Raw genomic sequence first — 20,609 nt, forward strand, 5'->3', positions numbered from 1 at the left:
GCCCCGCCCTGGTGCCTTTCTTGACAGAAGTGCATGAGGAGCTTGCGAAATTGTGGAAGGAAATTGTGGTACACGCTTTGCAGGCTCATCCATCCTGACTACCCTCAATGGTGGGGCAGCCAAGGGATATGTCGAGCTTCTCCTGAGGCTGCCCTGGCTAAGGGAGAGGGGCATTCACTCAATTATCTCGAATGATCCCAGCTCACTTGCGAGATCAATTGTGTGCGCACAGGGACCTTGTGCTTCAGAATCTCGACCGAGTGGGGCTTCAGGTCAACAGGGAAAAGAGCAAGCTCTCCCCTGTGCAGAGCATATCTTTTCTCGGCATGGAGCTGGACACTGTCACCATGACGGCATGTCTCATGAACCAGTGTGCATGAAGGCTGTCTCCTAACAGAGAGACTGGCCCATTGGATTGAGGATGCCTTATTTTTGGCATAACAATCACAAGACCTGCTGTGCCCCTTGGGAGTTCGGGTGCACTCCACCAGAGTTGTTGCATCCTCCTGGGCACTGATGAATGGCGCCTCTCTAAGAGACATATACAGAGCAGCAGTTTGGGCTACACCCAATACCTTTTCAAGGTTCTACAACCTCTGCATATAACCAGTTTTGGCCCAAGTGTTACTGGGTACCAACAGGTAAAGGGCAGGCAGCCAGTTGGGAGTATCACTTGCATTAGAGCCTTCCCCCTCTCGAGGTGATAATGTATGCAGTCTTGTCCATAACAGTTCCCCGAAACTGGTGAGCACTGGACACTGGCCGCCAGGACCGGTATAGGGTCCTCCCCAGGGGTTTCGTTCCATATGCAAACTTCCCGGTCAGTGAGTTCATGTGAGGTATTACTTACATGTTAACCTCCCTCCAGTAAGATGTCATCTCCATAGTGCTCTCCCTCCTGGAGAGGGAAGAACACTTCGCCACCACCTGTAGCCTCCTCTGTTAAGTGCTCTACTCCCACAGTTTACAGGACCAGGGAGGTGCTTTACCTGACACACTGGAAGTTTCATGACGTGGTCAAGCGCTCACTGAGAGGCATGCAGCAGCTTGTCCATATCCGCTCCGCTATACATCGTTAACAATGTAACCGCCGTTCCATGATGGAGGGAACAAGACATTGTGTCCCCCATGCCACAGCGCTGAACCGACTACTGACATGGCCGGGACTCTCTTTCAGCTCCTTATCACAAATCTGAATAAGTGGTGCACGCTATCTCCTTTTATACCTGGCATGCAAATTCCACTCACCAATTCTCATGGTGTGATCCCCTAGTGTCACTATATCGACACAACGTCTCGTTCCCTCCATCAGGGAAAGGAGGTTACATCAGTAACCAAGATGTTTGATTGCCTGAGCCTTGCCTAGCGCAATCTAACCTGTTTGATTGTATGTGCAATGAGGTTAAAAACAAATAACTCACTTTAAATCTTTAGTTTGTTAATTATTTCTTATTTATTGCATTTGTATTGAAAAACCAAATTGTATATTTTTGCAGTAAATTTTTGAATTGCATGGCTCATTTCTAATGGCTGGCTGGCTAACTAGCTAGTAGACCGTCTTTCATTAACAAGTTAATTCCTTGTTACCATGCAAAGATTTTTAATACCTCTTAAAAAGCCTGTTGAAAGCACTGATGTCATAGGGGTTGTCTCTTCGGAACCCACACTGTGTCATGCTAGCTGTGCCACCCCAAGCCCAGGGAGACTTTGCCTGTTTTCCAGGTTTAGAAAACACTGAGCATGTAAAGTCCATGCAGAATGAAAGGGTAGATTATGTCAGCAATAGGCTAAAGGATACTAAAGCCAGTGTTAACAGCTTCCCTTGTTGCAAATTTGGAACAGGAAATTATCTTGTTTTCACTCAGCGTGGAAACACAAATTGGACGTCTGCATTGGAGAAAGAAAAGGGGTCTCAAAAGCATGCATCCTCCAAAGGGCAAATACACTGATGAGTCAAAATATTATGACCACCTGCCTAATATGCTGTTGGTCCTCTGTGTGCGGTTTCAGAGATGCTCAGACCCAGAGTTACTCAGGTCTTTACTCCTGCCCATTTCTCCAGCATTAACCATGTTGACTAAGAGAACTGATTGTTGACTTACCATCTAATCAACCTAGATCTTGACATGTGGCCTTGATTGGAGATGTTTGTAATTCGTTTCACCAGTGAGTGGTCATAATGTTTTGTCTCATCAGCGTACATGCTGTGACATTATTGGCCAAGTATGAGCATAGAAAGGCCAGCGGTGAAACCATATCTTGTCTGTTGGGGCAGTCGCATGTGTTTGTGGCTTTGGTGAAAAATGGAATTGCCAAACACATCATTTTGTGGTGCGACTTTGACACTTTCGGCTCATGTTTCAACTCATGTGCTCTTCAGGACATGTACCCTGGTTCATTGCATCGCAAGTGCAATGCTCTATAAGTTGAGCTACTGTGCAATTTTAACAAATTTTTAAATGTAGTTGATATAAAATTAATTTGTTAAAATGTGTCACTTTACAAGTATAGTAAAATGTCGAAGTCATAAGATAGCATTGTGAGAGGAACAGGGTGCAAAGTGTTTCTGAACTGATAATCTGTCGAATTAACTTGTGATTTGTGTTAAAGTGAATAAGAGTCATTGTTGTAGCACCTCTTGTTTTTATTTCACGACACATACAACGAGCCAATTTAATTCTGTGAGACCAGGTTGATTCGTTTATAGGAGTGTTGTTCCAGTGATATATAACATTTAACAAAGTCATGGTAAACAATCAATGGTAGTACATTTCACTCTGTCTCATCACCAATAGAACCATTTACTCTAATATATATCATATTGTTATACCTTAACTATTGTAAGAGAGCTGAAAACTGAGTGCAAGATACAGTTATTCAAACAGAACTAAGTTCAATCATCACTCTCATCCTCTTATCTTTTCCATGTCAATTCTCAGCTGATCCTGCATATTGAAATGCATTGTGTGCACCAGTAGGCAAACATGTGAGCCTTTCACAGATCTCAAAGAGCATACGTATGCTTGGCTGAGCTTAGAGAATAGACAGAGCACTCAACAACTGCAGAGGTCCCCAGGCTTTTCTCCATGCCCCTCACAATACAGGCCCATCCCTCAGGCAGCAGGTAATTATGATGCTCCAGTGGAGAGCTAATATAATGATCTACCTGATCTATTTCAGCTCTATATTATCACCATGCTGCCATGGACATGGCTTCTAATTCCTATTATTTATTTTTTTTTCCAAGATCTTCAAGGACAAGAGGGATAATACCCACCCTGCTTCCACTCAGGTGAATTATAATGAAACTATTAGTATGTGATTACAGCTGCAGGTTTATTTTGGAATACATGTTCCTGTTAAACAAGCTGTGTAAAGACAATAATTCTAGATCCAAAATGCTTTCCAGACAGATTTTCAAAGTTGCAACCAACACTGATCCCATGATACTTTGTAGACAGGGCTGGACTGGTAATCTGGCATACTGGGCATTTTCCCGGTGGGCTGATGCACTTTTCTCGTTAAGCCAAACAACGTACATACACTCTCTTTGTCCAACATTTAAATTGCATACATTATTTACAGATAAGTAGGTTTCACTACAGCTTGCAAGAGATTTTTCTCTGAAACCCTCCTCCTCCCCAGCATCACTTGTCTAGAGCTGCTTCAATGGAATTGTAGCAGCAGCGTAAGCAGATCTAGTCTGCCAAGACCAAACCTACCAACTTGTCATATCCATTATAACACCTTATAAATATTCCAAAAGTCATGACTCAACTCAGGATAAAATTGTATAAAAATAATCTCTAGCATTTGGCAGCTAAACAAACAAAACACAATCATCAGGCTGTAACTCCTCATTCTTACCTTCTGACGAATCTCCTCCTCCATCTTGACCGGTGAGCCCAGTTCGGCAACCTGTTTGACCCCTTCACTGGCAAAACCTCCGTACTCCCATAGCACATAGTTCTTCGAATGGGACGATCCAATGAGGGCTGACCAGTGATTGGCTCTTCCTGTGAAGGAAAGTAATTTTCACGTTTTAAGAATTATATATAATGAAATTAATTTTTTTTAAATAAATCCTTCCATTTCTCTCTGTACTTGAGTTATATTTTCATTGCCATTTCATTTCATTATGCATTTGGTAGATGCTTTTCACCAAAGCGACTTACATTGCTTCAAGGGTATTCATTTATTTATACTAATAACATTTTTTTTATTGAATAAACCAACAATTCTCCCATTGTTATCATCAGTCTACCTACTGAGGTACAGGAACATATATAAGGGCTAATGTACAGTTATGGTCGTCTTGGTTACTGTTGTAACCTCCTTTGTGTCGAAGACACTATGGTCCCTCCATCAGGGACTATAACCGAGACGTTACCCTTCTGTCACTCACTTGACATTGTGTCGATGAAGTGACACTAGGGGTCCCATATACGAAAAGCCACAATGACTGAACTGGTCATGTGAACTGCTGATGCAGGTGTAGGCATCTACTATGAGTGTAGAAACAGAGGCACTCGGGCTGCACAGAGCCTCTCCAGTCACCCCAAGATGTCATGTGCTTCCCCATAACCCTGAGGGTGCCATGGAAGATATATCACAGGAGGTTAACAAGGAAACCAAAAACCTATGTAGCACTTACCACGGTACAGGGCATGTAGCACAAGTACTGTGTCTGACCACGAATTCCTCTGCGAATTTGTGAGTCAGAGGGCTAGGAGGAAGAATATCCAGGGTTCACCAGTCGTGAACACACATGGGAGAAGAGCGGGTGGCTTCACCTTCTTGGAGGGGAAAGGAGCTATGCACAAGCGGTACACCCGGCCAGCTGTCAGTGTAATGAAACTTACTTAACTGTTCACACAGTATCTGTCTGTTGCTTCACCGCTGAGTACTGCTGGTCAAAGTCTTTAGGACGGTGTCGCTGATCAGGCCGGCTAGGGAGATGGGGGCATTGACGAACCTCCCTCATCTCTACCAAGTTCAGCCATAGGTGGCGCTCCTGGACCACGAGTGTGGTCATCGTCTGCCTGATGGCTCGCACTGTGACCTTCGTTGCTTGGAGGGCGAGATTGGTCGTCGAGCACAGTTCTTGTAACACACTGGGATCAGAACTAACGTTGTGTAACTCTTTCAGAGCTTCAGCCTGATAGACCTGTGAGAGGGCCATGGCATGAAGGGCAGAAGCAGCCTGCCCGGCAGTGCTGTAGGGTTTTTGTTGTCAGGGATGACATTGCCCTACAGGCTCGGTAAGGGAGTTCGGGCGAGTCCGCCAGATGGTAGTATTCAGCGGGCACAGGTGTGCCGCGATAGCTTTGTCCACTTGGGACATCGCGGCGTAACCCTCGACCGCCCCCCCGTCAAGGATTGTGAGAGCAGACGAGCCAAAGAACCGGGTTCAGGCAGTAAAAAGGTGCCCTCCACGATCGCGTCAGCTTGTCATGCACTTCCGTGAAGAACGAGACTGGAGGGGGGCGGTGCCGCGAGCGGCACACCGAATCCAACCAAGTCAAGCTGCGAGTGCTCGGGGGCAGGGGAAATGTTCCACTCAAGCCCAACACTTGCAACAGCCTGGGCAAGCATAGTGGTCAGCTCCGTGTCGGCCTCAGACTCCCGAAGGCGGCAGCCCAGTCGAGTCCTCGTCGTCTGACAACACCAAGGTGCTCTCTGATGCAGTGATCGACATCTCATCTGGCTCACGAGCTCCGGAAGAGACATAAGGCTGGCAGTGAGGCAAGCCTGTCTCATCCCAGTGCTGGACGGAAGCAAACGAGCGTACCGGGCAGTGGGCGCTCCGAGGGGAATTCACCCGGCAGAACTGTACCCACTGAAGCCCCCGAATCGCCTCCAGCGTCAACCAAAGTGGTCTAGTATTCAAAGGTAAGAGGAGGCACGAGGGGGACTGCCAAAGTAGTTTTCCCTCGAAAGAAGGAAAGCCGCGACCGCAACATTGTCATGGTTACACGCTCGCTGTGAGAACATAAACCATCCACAAATGCTTCCTCAACGCGCTTATAGCCCAGGCACGTGAGGGAGTGATTGTGACTGTCAGAGTAACGACCGCATCCAGGAACGGCACAGAGACGGAAAGGCATCTTTAAAAAGACATGTTTTTAAAAAGACGTTCAATGTCATTGTGCCTGCTCTAATAGAGGAAGTACACACTCTTTTAGAGGAAAAGCTCTTGAAGTGCCCAGGGGTGTAGTCTGCAGTGGAGGGCAGAGTGGCGAGAGAACCACTGGAATGCACCGTATATCCAACAGAAATGCTTCGCAGAGAGGTGAATAGACAGCAGTAATGTTCAGCTTGCTGTTAATACAACCGCTTGGCTCCGAAGAAAAAGTCTGAATGATCTTGCCTGCTTGCCTCCCTTTATACCCGTATGTAGGGTGGAGTGGCATGCAAATTCAACTCGCCAATCCTCATTGGCCTTTTCTCAAAGATCTGAAGGTGAATCGCACTCCCAAGTGCAAACCCTAGTGTCACTTCACATACACAACTTCGAGTGAGTGACAGAAGGGGAACATATTTTACTAAATAAATCCTGACAGGATAATCAGGCAAACAAACCACTTTGTGTCTTTCATTATCCTGAATGCAGGCATGTGTTCAGCAAAAGACAAAAAAGCACAAAAATTGACAAAGCAAAGACTTTAGCACAGCAAAAGACTTTTTGGATGTTTTTCCTCATCAAGCAAGTGCTGCTTACACAACTTTCACATCCGTAAGAGTTGTCACGTCTGCAATGGTGCTTTTTTCACTCTACTTTTTTAAGTTTTTACAGACTGTGTGGTCTGCCAAAAGCTCACGTTTGTCATGTCTGTATTGCAAGTTTATTTTTTTATCTAAACTGGAAAAACTGGAAAATGTTTAGATATCTGGACTCTATTGGCAGGGGTTTATGATTATATATACAAATGATCCGTTATACTGGCTATAAATACTTTATGTGTGAAGTAAAATTACACAAATTACTGCAAATGTCACGTCCGTAATCCTGGAATTGGCCCTTAACAATCTATATATTAATTATTATTAACCGGTCAGCAGTAGTACAAACCCATTGTTTATCGAACCATTTACACTGAAGAGTCAAAACATTATGACTACCTGCCTAATATGCTGTTGGTACTCTGTGTGGTGCCACAAAAGTGTCAACCTGCCATGGCATGAACTCTACAAGACCCCAGAAGGTGTCCTGTGGTATCTGGTACCAAGACATTAGCAGCAGATCCTTCAAGTCCTGTAAGCTGCTAGTCTTGTGGCAGCAGTGTGATGCATGAAAGCATACAGATACGGGTCAGGAGCTTCAGTTAATGTTCACATCAACCATCAGAATGGGGAAAAACATTTGATTTCAACCATGGCGTGATTGTTGTTGCCAGATAAGCTGGTTTAAGTATTTCTGTAACTGCTGATCTCCAGGGATTTTACACACAACAGTCTCTCGTGTTTACTCAGATTGGTGCCAAAAACAAAAAAACATCCATTGAGCGGCAGTTCTGAAAGGCTATGTTTACTCAGATAACAGATACAATTGTAGTAAGCATAATAGCATCTCAGAATGCACAACACATCTAACCTTGAGGCAGATGGGCTACAACAGCAGAAGACCATGTCAGGCACTATATTAGAACCATGAAGTTCCTAATAAATTGCTCAGTGAGTGTATGTCATTCATGGCATGACTAACATGCACATGGGTCATCACTTGCAGGTCTACTCTAATACTCAAATGCAAGTTTGAGTCTGACTTGTCATATACCAGTCCCAAACCCCCCAATCTTCACTACTGCTATCAATTAAACTGGCCAAAATAAAGTAAAATCAATACTATATATTCATGGAATATGCAGCTGATAAAAATTGAATCTCAGCTTTTCGCTACTCTAAAATAATGGCTCCTGGTACAAAGCACCACTTGACTCTTGTGAGAGCTGGGTGACATTACTCTCTTTGCAAATGACTCAAAGTGTAACAGTCAGATTGACTACTGGCACAGGAGAGGCATCTGTCAAACTGTGACTGCATTCTCTGGCACAGAACAGTGCCCAGCTGTGCCAAATTAATGGAAATTTTGTTGCCAATTATACCTGCACAAAACATGGTAATTCACATTTTCTAGAGCATGTACAGATACATTCTCATTACTGCAACTTTTAAAACTTTGGCCAAAAAGCATTGTCCTGCTGGAAAAAACAATCCTCAGAGATGGGGAACATTGTCAGTGCAGAAGGAAACAAGTTTCTGCCCAATTCCATCCTTGCTGAAGCACCCCCAGATCATCACCGATCCTCCACCTGGTCATCTAATGGTTAGACAGAGACTTAGAAAGACCTTCAAGCCACAATGTTTCGCACCCACTGTGAAATTTGGTGGAGGATTGGTGATGATCTGGGGGTGCTTCAGCAAGGCTGGAAATGGGTAGATTCCACTTTGTGAAGGATGCTTGACTCAACCCACGTACAAGACTATCCTGGACGAAAACTTGACAATGTTCCCCAACTCTGAGGATTGGTTTATCTGGCAGGGCAATGCTCCATGCCACACAGACAGGTCAATCAAGGGGTGGATGGAGGACCACTGGATCAAAACCCTGTCATGGCCAGCCCAATCTCCAAACCTGAACCATATTGAAAACCTCTGGAATGTGATCAAGAGGAATATGTATGGTCACAAGTCATCAAATAAAGCAGAGCTGCTTTTTGTTTAAAAATTAATATGAACTTGTTTTCTTTGGATTATTGAGGTCTGAAACACAGCATCTTTTTTGTTATATTGACCAGATGTCATTTTCTGCAAATAAATGCTTTAAATCATCTTATTTGGAATTTGGGAGAAAAGATATCTGAAAAGTTAAATCAATCAATCAATCTATCTAAATATACAGTATATACATACATCAGTGGCGAGCACTCCACGACAGCACTTCCCTCCTCCTTCCCGGGTTTAGGAACCAATGTAAAAGGGTTAGGATGGGCAAGGAGGCGGTGGGAACTGGCTGAACAGTCAAAGTAATATTTAATTAAACAAAAAGACACAAACACAAATGCACACACGGCAGCTGCATGAGACTCTCTCTCTCTCCAACTGCCGCATCCCAATGGTTATCTTAATGGGCGCATTTATCCCTCTCCTTAGCTGATTAGCCCAATTGAGGGCCGGGCGTGCGTCATCACGGACTGGCCCCGCCCTCTTACTCATCACACTAATATTGTGTAGGTCCCCCTCGTGCCCCCTAAACAGCGTCAACCCACATCTCAGAATAGCATTCTGAGATACTATCTTCTCTACACAATTGTACAGAGTGGTTATCTGAGTTACTGTAGACTTTGTCAGTTTGAACCAGTCTGGTCATTCTCTGTTGACCTCTCTCATCAACAAGGCATTTCCGTCCACAGAACTGCCTTCCCTCCACAATGTTTTGTTTTTGGCACCATTCTGAGTAAACACAAGAGACTGTTGCGTGTGAAAATCTCAGGAGATCAGCAGTTACAGAAATACTCAAACCAGCAAGTCTGGAACCAACAATCATCAATGCAATTATCTAGTCAGCCAATTGTATGGCTGTAGTGCATAACATCATGCAGATACAGGTCAGGAAATTAATTTAATGTGCACATCAACCATCAGAATGGGGAACAAATGTGATCTCGGCAATTTAGACCGTGGCATAATTGTTGTTGTCAGATGGGCTGGTTTGAGTATTTCTGTAACTGTTGATCTCCTGGGATTTTCACACACAACAGTCTCTAGAGTTTACTCAGAATGTTTCCAAAAACAAATAACATCCAGTGAGGGGCAGTTCTGTTGATGAGAGAGGTCAACAGAGAATGGCCAGACTGGTTAAAACTGACAAACTCTCAGATAACCGCTCTGTACAATTGTGGTGAGAAGAATATCATCTCATAATTCTAATCTGAGACGTGGGTTGGCACTATTTTGGCATAACGAGGGGGACCTAGACAATATTAGGCAGATGGTTTTAATGTTATGGCTGATTGGTGTGTGCATTTATATACTGTATATATATATATATATTAGAAGGTATGTTATTCTATTTATTTTAAAGCTTTTTATCTGTTATATAGAAAGGAGAGTGGAGCACTGAATTAATATTTTGGGAAGACGAAATTTTTGTGGGATCGGGAAATGATAAGAAGGAAATCAAACCATGCACTGCTCACCAGACCAAGTCACTCACAATTCTTTTTTTTCTTATTGTCCCAAAAAAACGTAGGTCCCGATAAAAGTACATTGTTATAAGTTTTAAGTTTGACATTAAAATACTGCGATTAATACACAAGCTGAAAATTGTACATTGCATTTTGTAAAGGACAAGTGTCATGAAAAGGCTAATCCTGCTTGTCTGCTGTTCTGTCTCATTTTGGCAGTGTGAGAGCAAGTGTGAGAGTACAGTGTAAAGCTTTAGTGAACCTTTCTGTGCTGGATACAACAATTCCATGATGACCTCCCACAGATGTCATATAATTACTCTCTACCTCCCACAAAATGGGGTTCTCCTGCAGGGGCCAGCTAACAAAATGCTGAAATGTGTTTGTCCTCACTTTGTCCCCATAGCCCAAACTTTCAATGGCATGATGCAGCCTCGCCACAAATAGTGCATTGAAAATAAAATGTTAAATCAGATTTTGGTCAACCCTTGGCTGTGTTGACATAGCTGCAGAATATCGTTGTCAGTCCTGTTTGTGAGTCATAATTTGGTTACGTTCACAGAAGTTTGTTCTAAATGAGAGTGACAACCACACTCTGTAACAACGACATTTCCTATCGGTGAGAATGTCATGAAATTACTTCCTACTTTTCTTTTAACTTTATAACATCTTGCTCTGACAATAAAGTCACCTTGTAGGAAAATATCCACCCTGAGGTATTAGATTCCAGATCTGCCCAGTCTGGGACTTTAAAACCCCTCAATCTAATTTCTCCTCACTGATTTAAGTGATTCCACAGGCATGACAGAGTGTTCACACTGCTTCTGTGAAGAACTGCTTACCACTCACTGCTTTAATCCCCTCAATCCGTCAGACATGTATCAAATCTCACTGATGCGCTCTGATGTTCCAATGCTTATTTTCGTATTTCCTGCCAAACACAGCATCTCACTCTCTCTCTGCATCAACTGCATCAACTGTATGTATTTTATAGGTACTTTTATGTATTTAATATGTATGCCAAGAGCTGAGAACTCTGCTTTATCCGTTTTTACCAGTTGGCATGTTTTGAAATTAAACATAAAGTTAAAGTAAAGAGTTTAGTTTGCAGAAATATCTATAAGTAAGCAATTTGGTATTAATTTCCTTTAGACTGTTAACACTGTGGCTCTATAGTGCTATCAAATCATTCCTCTTTTTGTATGACTGGTCTGACATGTCAACTTCTGGATCATCCAACGGTGTAAGTTTGGGGCAGGACTGACAGATGGATGGAGTGATTGGGAAACTGCTCTAAAAAAGGCCACACGGAGTCTAAATTAAATTTGCCTCCTGCATTCATAACCAATCATTATCAGATATAACCATTCAAGCCAATCAGCTTTCAGTGTCATATTTGCACTTCATCAAGCAGATAATGCATCAGGTGAAGAGAAACTTTCAAAATATGCCAAAATATTGATGGAATAAAAGTTGTTCCATCAATAGTTGCTCCTGGAAAAGAATGGTGTGTCTTCTCCTGTGTTTGAAGATTGCAATTGTTTTTGGGGTTTTTTTGGGTGTAAATTGGGAGTTTGTTCAATCGATATCCATACGTAGATACCTCATTCATCTGGTTTGAGTACATTAACCGCACCACTATCTTGAAATGGTTAACAAGGAGAACTGTTTGAATATACATCAATGAAAGACAAGCCTCAAAGCTTTGGAATTTGTTTTTGTTTGGAAATAGTTAATTATATAACATATTCACTGCCTGACATATAAGGTATATGTGTATGAGATTGTTACTGAGCATGTGATTACCTGCGTCTGTTGCATTGATGAATAGTAATGCTACAGCTGTTAGTTTAACTCTATTCCTCAGCAGTAGTGTGGAAGTACACCACACTGATCGTGGAGAGTTGCTGCCATATGTGCTATCAGAATTATCCTACGAGTATTTCACTCACATTCAAATGTTTTGATGTCAAAAAGAAAACATGGAGGACACCAGATTCATTCTTGTATATTTCACTGGGAACTTTTCTTTTGGCACTGCACAGAAAGCATTCTCTCTTCCACAATGTTGAAAGAGTATGTCTTTTTCCAACTCGTTGGAGGGATGAATGCAAATGTATTGCAAATCTAGCCTCTCTTACACATATGCACTGATCTTACTTGTTAGTTTAACATGCCACAAACACAAGCGGAGTATTAGTGCTGATACCCCAGTGCTAATGGTGTGAGCTATCAGCACGCTTGGAACACCTGTCGTCCAATCAGAATTGAGGACTGAATCTAACTGTTGTATAATCATTTGTTGGAGTTTACTATGAAACATTTTAATTATAGACTTTAATTTAGAATGTTATATAATCTACACATATCGCAGCCCATTGGAACAGCTGTGTGGTATATTTGTACGGATGGTGGTTTATTCCACCACTGAGGGGCAGTGAGTGTAAAGAACACCTTAGTAACACCCCAGCATTGTGGCAGTGAGTTTTGCATGGACAAACACAAGTCACATTTTCTTAAGAAAACCATAGACACTGCAACCATAGACATCCGTACGTTTTCTTAAGAAAATGTATAAATCTATTTATTTTTATTACATTTGGTGCTGCAAAAATCAACACAGAATACAACTGGTTGATTAGGTATCACTGTCCATGAAAATGGCATGGCAATAATTAATTAGTTGCTTTGAATATTAAGTAATTTATGCACACACATCAAAACAAATTGGTGTAAAAACATGATATACATCCCAGATGTCCAGAGCACACTGTGCACACATGATCATCATAAATCCTGTGTTTATCAGCGAGAGTGCATCTGTTTATCCGTGTGTCTTTCATTGTATGCTAAGCCTATAAATTAGTTCAGCGCACTTTCTTTATCAGGTTCATCAGCTCTTAGAGTTCATTCTAATCAGAGTATTGATCTGAGCCGCAGCTCCTCCAGTGAAGCTCGCTTCTAATCCCCAGGCTTAATTTACTCCCAATGAGACAGTCTCAAGGTTATGCACACCAACCACCAAAGACAAAAGTAGACGACCGACACTAGGATAAAATTGGTTATTATTGTACATTTTACATCTAAAATGTATTTGTTGCAAAATGCACAACGATGAGGACAGAATGGGCGTATGTGCGAATTTGTGTGTAAAACCTTTGTGCAAAAGTTTTCATGCTGAAACCATGATTCAACAATGTTGCACTCAAACCTCCCATACACAAAAATCACACTCCTGATGGCCTTCAAGTAGAAACATAAAATGTGTTGAAGGAATTTTCCAGGTTCAATACGAATTAAACTCAATCAGCAGCATTTGTTGCATAAAGGTTGATTTCCAAAACAACAACAAAAAATGTTACATGATAAAAAGTTCTCAATCATGCACAGGCTTGGTCTATCGCCATAGTTTCACTTTTGACAATGGTTTAGATGACAGTGAGTGAGCGTTTTCGGTTGACGTGAAGTTATACGTTAGCTTGCCCATACCTCTCCCACACCTGGCTCACTGCTTGCGGGTGAAGTCTCCATCTTCCATACAGTACATCACGTGTAATGAATAAGTGTGCACCGCTCCAAACAATCAGTTTCTGTGGTAGGATGTGCAGTTGAGTCGAGCGTGTACCTCTTGGAAATGTATACACTGATGAGCCAAAAGATTATGACCACCCACAGGGTGACCAAAAATGTTGATCATCTCCTAACAAGCCCACATTTCAAGGTCTGGGTAGATTAGATGGTAAGCAAACAAACAGTTCTCGTAGTCAATATGGTGAATGCAGGAGAAATGGGCAGGAGTAAAGACCTGAGTGATTTTGACCAGGGCCAAATTGTTATGGCCAGACGAATGGGTCAGGGTAACTCTGAAATGGCAAGGCTTGTGGGATGCTCCCTGTCAGCTCCCAACGGGGTGTTGGACACTCAAGGCTCATCGATGCACAAGGGCAACTAAGGCTATCCCGTCTGGTCCAAACCGACAGAAGGCCTACTGTGGCACAAGTCACAGAAAAATTTTAATGATGGTTAAGGGAGGAATGTGTCACAACACACAATGCATTGCACACTGCTGCGTATGGGGCTGTGTAGCCACAGACAAGTCAGAGTGCCCATCAGTGCCAGCCCTGCCTATTAAGCGACATAGATGGTAAACATAGAACAGGACTCAGTGTGTTAGAGTTGATGGTATTCTGTCATCCAAGTTATACTCCTCCACAGGTTCCCCGCAGGAGTGTGTCCTCTCTCCTCTTTCTATTTTGTACACTAATTAAAAGTGACTGTAGATGTGTGCATGATAATAGGCATAAACAAAAGTTTACTGATGATACAGTCATTGTGAATCTTTAGAAAGATGATGAGGTGTCTCTTGGACCGGTTGTGGAGGACTTTGCTACTTGGTGCAGAAGTAGTTGTTTAATAATATATACAGGAAAAACAAAAGATATGATAATATATTTTGGACAGTCTGCCACCTCTATTCAACTAGACAGGGCATGGATATTGAGACCTGAATATAAGTATTTGGGGAAAATAGTGGACAATAAATTGAATTTTGATTCTAATATTGATGCAATCTGTTAAAAGGTCCAGCAGTGCCAGTTCTTTTCACGAAAGATGAACTCTTTTAATGTATTTTAATATATTAATAAAAATGGTTTTATCTTGGTTTTATTGAATCTGTTATTTCTTATTGTGCTGTGGTGTGGTTTAATAATATTACTCTTAGTAGTACAAATAGGCTGTCAAGGCTTATTAAAACTGCTTCCAAATTGATAGGAGTGCAACAAGTTTAGCTTAAGGAAATTGATAGCAAATTAGTAATAGAGAAAGTACATAAAATACCAAATTGTCCAAACCATCCACTTTACAATGAATTCGATCTTATGCCATAAGGGCGTAGATATAGGATGCCGGGGGTAAGAACTAAAAGATTACTGGCATTACCTACTATATACATTTCTGCCAGGACACTGTTGTACCAACTGTCGACTGTTTTCCCAATAATAAGCCTTAGGTCACTAAGGACATTAAAATCCTTCTAAACACAAAAAGTAGCCTTTGGAAAAGAGAACGAGGAACTTAAACCAATCCAAAAGAACTGAAGGTGAGATTGGAGAGAGAAAAGAGGCTTCCAGGAGGAAGTTGGAGGAATAGCTTCAGAGGAACAGTGCAAAAGTGGTGTGGGCTCGTATGAAAGAAAATCACAGACTATTCTACAGCCAGTTATCAGACTGTGAGGAAAAGGACAGTGCTAATGACCTTAACAGGTTTTTTAACAAGTTCGCAGTAGAAGCCCCAAAACCAGTTGAAATCACCCAGACCGCTACAATACCTGTTACTGGGCAGAATTCAAAACAAAATTCACTCACTCTCTGCCCTGCCGTCTCATCTCCCCTGTCTGATTATACAACCATTTCACATCCTTTACAGACTGTAAGATCTCCTTTGCAATTCTCGCAAACCCCCTCCACCACTATAAACACATTTATTCATTACATCTGAGGAGGTGAGGAGACAGCTGAAAAGTATCCATGAAGGCAAAGCGGTGGGCCCAGATAACATCAAACCAAGGGTTTTGAATGTATGTGCAGATCAGCTGTGTGGAGTTCTCCAGTATATTTTAAACCTCAGTTTGACACTTGAATGGGTTCCCTTGTTGTGGAAAACCTCATGTCTGATCCCCATACCTATGACGGGCCATTCAAACACCCTAAACGACTAAAGGCCTTACATAATGAAAACTCTGGAAATAATTGTTTGGTGGCCTCAGACCTATGGTGAGAGGCAAAGTGGATCTGATACAATTTGCTTACCACGAAAACGTTGATGTGGAGGATGCCATTATTTATCTACTGCATTGGGTCTATACCCATTCTCAACTTGGTGAGGGTAGCTTTCTTTGAGTTTTCAATTGCTTTCAACTGCTGTTTGGATGTTTTAATGTGACATTTGTGCAAATGAAAATTCCCAAAGGGATAACTAATAGTAAAACTGAACATATATGGCTGAATAGGGACCCCGTGGCCACCAGGGGCCCCCCTACCTTGAGTTCATAATAGGCAAATAAGTGTAAATAGCACTGGGCACACAGCCCGACTATATGCACGCAAAGAGTTCGATGGATCCTATCAAACTATTACAAATATTGCATATGCTTTGAGGAAAAGACATGCAGAAATAAATATGTGAATTTGACCCTCCTTGACATAAGATCTGATGTGGCGACATTAGTAAGACAGCTGGTTAGTTGCAGGGGCAAACACGGGTTCAAGTCCACCTTTTGCCAATTTCACTATTCTCTCCTTATCGTTCCATGTAATCAAAAACAAACATTGGCAATACATGCCATTGGAAAGACATTTAATTTCAATAAAAATTAACACAAAGGGTGTAAATAAAGTGTCTATGGGGAGTGTGATATCACTGAAAATAATCACAGTGTTCTCATTGTGATCTAGGTTGGGCAGAGAAAGGGGTAATGGGCGCAGGCATGCCTTTCCCGGTCTGAAACGCATGGTTGGTGGCTTTTCCCAGCAGCTCGGCATCTCACAGGCCTGCGGAAAGCAGGGGTCATGGCAGCAACTCTGTTACCATTTTCTTGACCTGAAAAGACCACTCTAAATCTGCGCTGAGCAGTTAAAGACAGCAGTGACAGGTACGATTATGTGAAACATCAGGTGCATTTAATTCTAAATAATTTGCACATAACTTCATTAAATATATTTTATTAATTTCTGCATGTGATGTGTTTGTTTGTTTAAAAAAAATATGTTCTTTCTTTTTAGTAGATATACCTTTGCTGATAAACACCAACAAGTCCGATCCACGGCGGCTCCACTTCGCAGCTTACAGGATTTAAGGGATATGCTGCTAATGTATTGGTGCCAGATACAACAGGAAACCTTCAGGGGTCTTTTAGAGTCCATGACTCGGCAGGATGGCAATATTTTGGCTGCACACGGAGGACCGACAGCATATTAGGTAGGTGGTCATAATGTTTCGACTCAGTGTATGCCCATTTTAGCCACAGGAAGTAGGAAAAACATTAGTGGAGTATCAGGAAGTGAAAAAAGGATGATTCATTAATTGCATTATTTTTTATAGATTTTTTTTATGTAGTAAACAGCCAACTTTTAATCGCTGAATTTAATGTGTTACATTTCCCAGCCCTATTTAGAACATTTCTGGATGTTGTTCATTACCAGACACCATTACCATATGCAGACAACAGGAAGGAGACTGGTTCTTCTATTGATTTAAGGTGGCATTTACACTTGGTCGCTTCATACGTTTTACTGATCCTATTTCTATCAACTTAGTTATGCACACTACATGTACACTTGGCCACTTAAATGTGTCTCTGCAAAATGGCTGTAAATCCGAATTTCAATTCCCTTGCTAAATGCAAATTCAACAGACTTAACTTATGTTTACAACAGAGAATGTCGGGCAGGAATATCTTTGATAAGTTATTTATTATTTGATTTCATCTGACATGTGTGCGAGTATGTCTCAGTTACTGTCGTAACCTCCGTTCTCTGATGGAGGGAACGAGATGTTGTGTTGATGTAGTGACACTAGGGGTCGCTCTTTGAGAAAAGGCCAATGGGAATTGGCAAGTGGAATTTGCATGCCACTCCCCCAGACATACGGGTATAAAAGGAGAAGGAATGCCACTCTCATTCAGGTTTTGTGCTGAGGAGCCGAGACAAGGTTCCGGACATTTCAGTGGCTAGTACAGCACTGTGGCAAGAGGGACACAATGACTTGTTCCCTCCATGAGGAACAGAGGTTATGACAGAAACCGAGACATTTCCCTTCTGTCACTCTCTCAACATTGTGTCAATGTAGTGACACTAGGGGTCCCCATAGAAAAACTCTGCAACAGCTGAACCGTGTTATGTGATCTGCCAATGCGGGTGCAAGCAAGCTGCTGCTCGCATAATAGCAGGTGCATCAGTCTGCATGTAACCTCCCCCAACACCCCAAAATACGTCATGTAGTTCCCCACATCCCTGAGGGGGGGAATCAACATATCAAGCATGGGAGCAGACCACACCAGCCGTGGCCTTTTCTTTCTATGTTTTCTCTCCACAGAGTAGTAGATTCGGCTGGGGCGATATAACGCTATTATACGTATCGGGGAAGGTGTTCTTTTCCTTTCCTATTCTTTCAGGGGGAAAAGACCCTGCAGAGACCACATCCTGCCCAAATGGGTAGGTCAACATGTGGCAATACGACACATGGGCTCATCAGACGCACATGGAAGAGGCGCAGTGGTAGGTCCTGCCTCGAATGGGGCCGCCGCCAAGAATTCCATATGCCCCAGGAGCGTCTGAAAGTGTTTAAGTGAAACCGCTGTCCTCCGGCTGAATGAGTTCAAGCACTTTAGCACTGACTGCACGCACGCTTGTGATGTGTGCAATCATCGACTCTGAGTCTAACTCCATGCCGAGAAAAGAAATGCTCTGAACCGGGGAAGGCTTGCTCTAGGAGCCCTAGACGCCTGAGGTGCGTGAGCACCAGGTCCTTGTGTGCGCACAGCAACTCTCGAGAGTTTGTCAGGGGAGTCCTTGGCATCTGATATCACCAGTGCGCTCACCAATGCAGTAATCGAGAACTCATCCTGCTCAGAGCCCCGAAAGAGATGTTAAGCTGACCATGAGGCAAGCTGGTGTCATCTCAGAACTCAACGGGGGCAAACAAGCATGCTGGGGAACCCGTTCCACGGGTATTTACCTGGCGAGACTGCACCCATTGAACTCCCCAAATCATCTACAGCGCCAGCTGGGCCGGGCTAGTACCAGTAGGTAAAAGGTGCAGCGCAGGGGGCGGCTGGAGTGGCTTTCCTCAGGAAGAAGGAGAGATAACGACCGCATCAGGAATCACACAAAGACAGAAAGGCATCTTTATAAAGACGCATCTTTAAAAAGACGTTCACGTCAATGTGTTTGCTCTAAAAGAGGAAATAAACTCTTTTAGCAGAATTATACTCTCTTAGTAACGCTGTCGAAGCACCCAGGGGTGTAATCTGCACTAGGCGTGCAGGAGGAAAGAAAGCTGCTGGAATGTGCCATATATCCAACAGCATACGCTTCTTCAAGGTGAATGGAACAGAAGTAGTATTCAGCTCGCTGGTACACAACCGCTCGGCTCCGAAGAAAAAATCCGAATGAGATTGGGCATTCCTTCTCTTTTTATACCTGTAGGTCTGGGGGAGTGTAATGCAAATTCCACTCACCAATTCCCATTGGCCTTTTCTCCAAGACTGAGGTGTTTTGGGGCTCTCAAGTGTGACCCCTAGTGTCACTACTATGACACAACGTTGAGTGAGTGACAAAAGGGGAATGGTGTTTTTTCCTCTTTTTGCCTTGTCGTAGGCAAGATATGTCCATGAGGAGTGTTTCATTTTAAGTTAGTCAACGAAATTCATTAAAAGAATGAAGAAAGTTCTGTCTCTCCTACAATGTGTTTTTTTATTCTTTTTTTATGTTTATGCAAGCACTAACCGTTAACAGCTCTTATGTGTCACATTTTCCATATGCTGACATAGTGCCATTTGGGCAGAGTAAAGTTTACGTATGTATCTTGAAAAACATGACACAATGACACTTGGCCAAATCAGGTCTGGTATGCATCTCATACCATCCCCAGAGGTTGAGGGATCTGATTGCTATTCATCTCAAGTGCATATACTCTTAGTCTATTTGGATAGCTATCTAATCAATAAAAACAAATTAAGTGATCAAGTCTAAATATCCCCCAAGACTTCAGTCTGGCAAACTAGCCGCTCAGCTCCATGTAAACAGGCATGGGCGTCAACTATCTTCTTGGTATCAGTGTTACTGGCATTAAAGAATTTACCAGTTTTACATACATAACAACGAAGTACAAATACTGGAGATACCTTTACACAGACAAGGTTACAAGGTTAGTCCGCAATCGTATTAGAGTCATTTGACATGTATTAAGTTTAAAGGGATAATTCACCCCAAAATCCATGTCTCCCGGTAATAGCTGGGCAATTTTTGTGAATAAAGCTGTAACAACCCTCACGGGAAGGATGACAAGAAACGAGGCTCCAACTAAAAGGTAAGGCTTTAATTGCCGTCTTTCTCCCAACACTTTACAAAGATACACTACCCTATAATATAATACAATACAATAGAACACAAGCACACTGGGTTGGCTTGTCGGGTTCTCCTCACTGGAGGCTCTGTGTCTGCTTTTTATGCCGCTCTCCTCGTGCTCACTGGAATTAGAGACAGGTGTTAGGCATAATTTAGCTCAGGTGTAACCTTACCTCTTTCCTCTCCCGGACGGGCGCTTGACCACGCCCCCGCTGCCACAAAAGCGCTATCTATAATGACCCTTATTTGCATAGAAAAGAAAGCACGTTTTCGCGGAAGATAATTACAATTACTT

At 42.6% G+C, this 20,609-nt stretch overlaps 1 protein-coding gene across 1 annotated transcript in view; it reads right to left on the bottom strand.

Annotated features, from left to right (window-relative positions):
* Positions 1 to 20,609, bottom strand: part of LOC127661713 (spondin-1-like) — a 262,735-nt gene that overhangs the window by 159,999 nt on the left and 82,127 nt on the right. The window contains exon 6 of the mRNA XM_052152544.1: positions 3,868 to 4,016. Coding sequence (XP_052008504.1) covers positions 3,868 to 4,016 — 149 coding nt within the window. The remainder of the gene's footprint in view (positions 1 to 3,867; positions 4,017 to 20,609) is intronic.

This window comes from Xyrauchen texanus, chromosome 21 (assembly GCF_025860055.1).
Source record: "Xyrauchen texanus isolate HMW12.3.18 chromosome 21, RBS_HiC_50CHRs, whole genome shotgun sequence".
Taxonomy (NCBI): Eukaryota; Metazoa; Chordata; class Actinopteri; order Cypriniformes; family Catostomidae; genus Xyrauchen; species Xyrauchen texanus.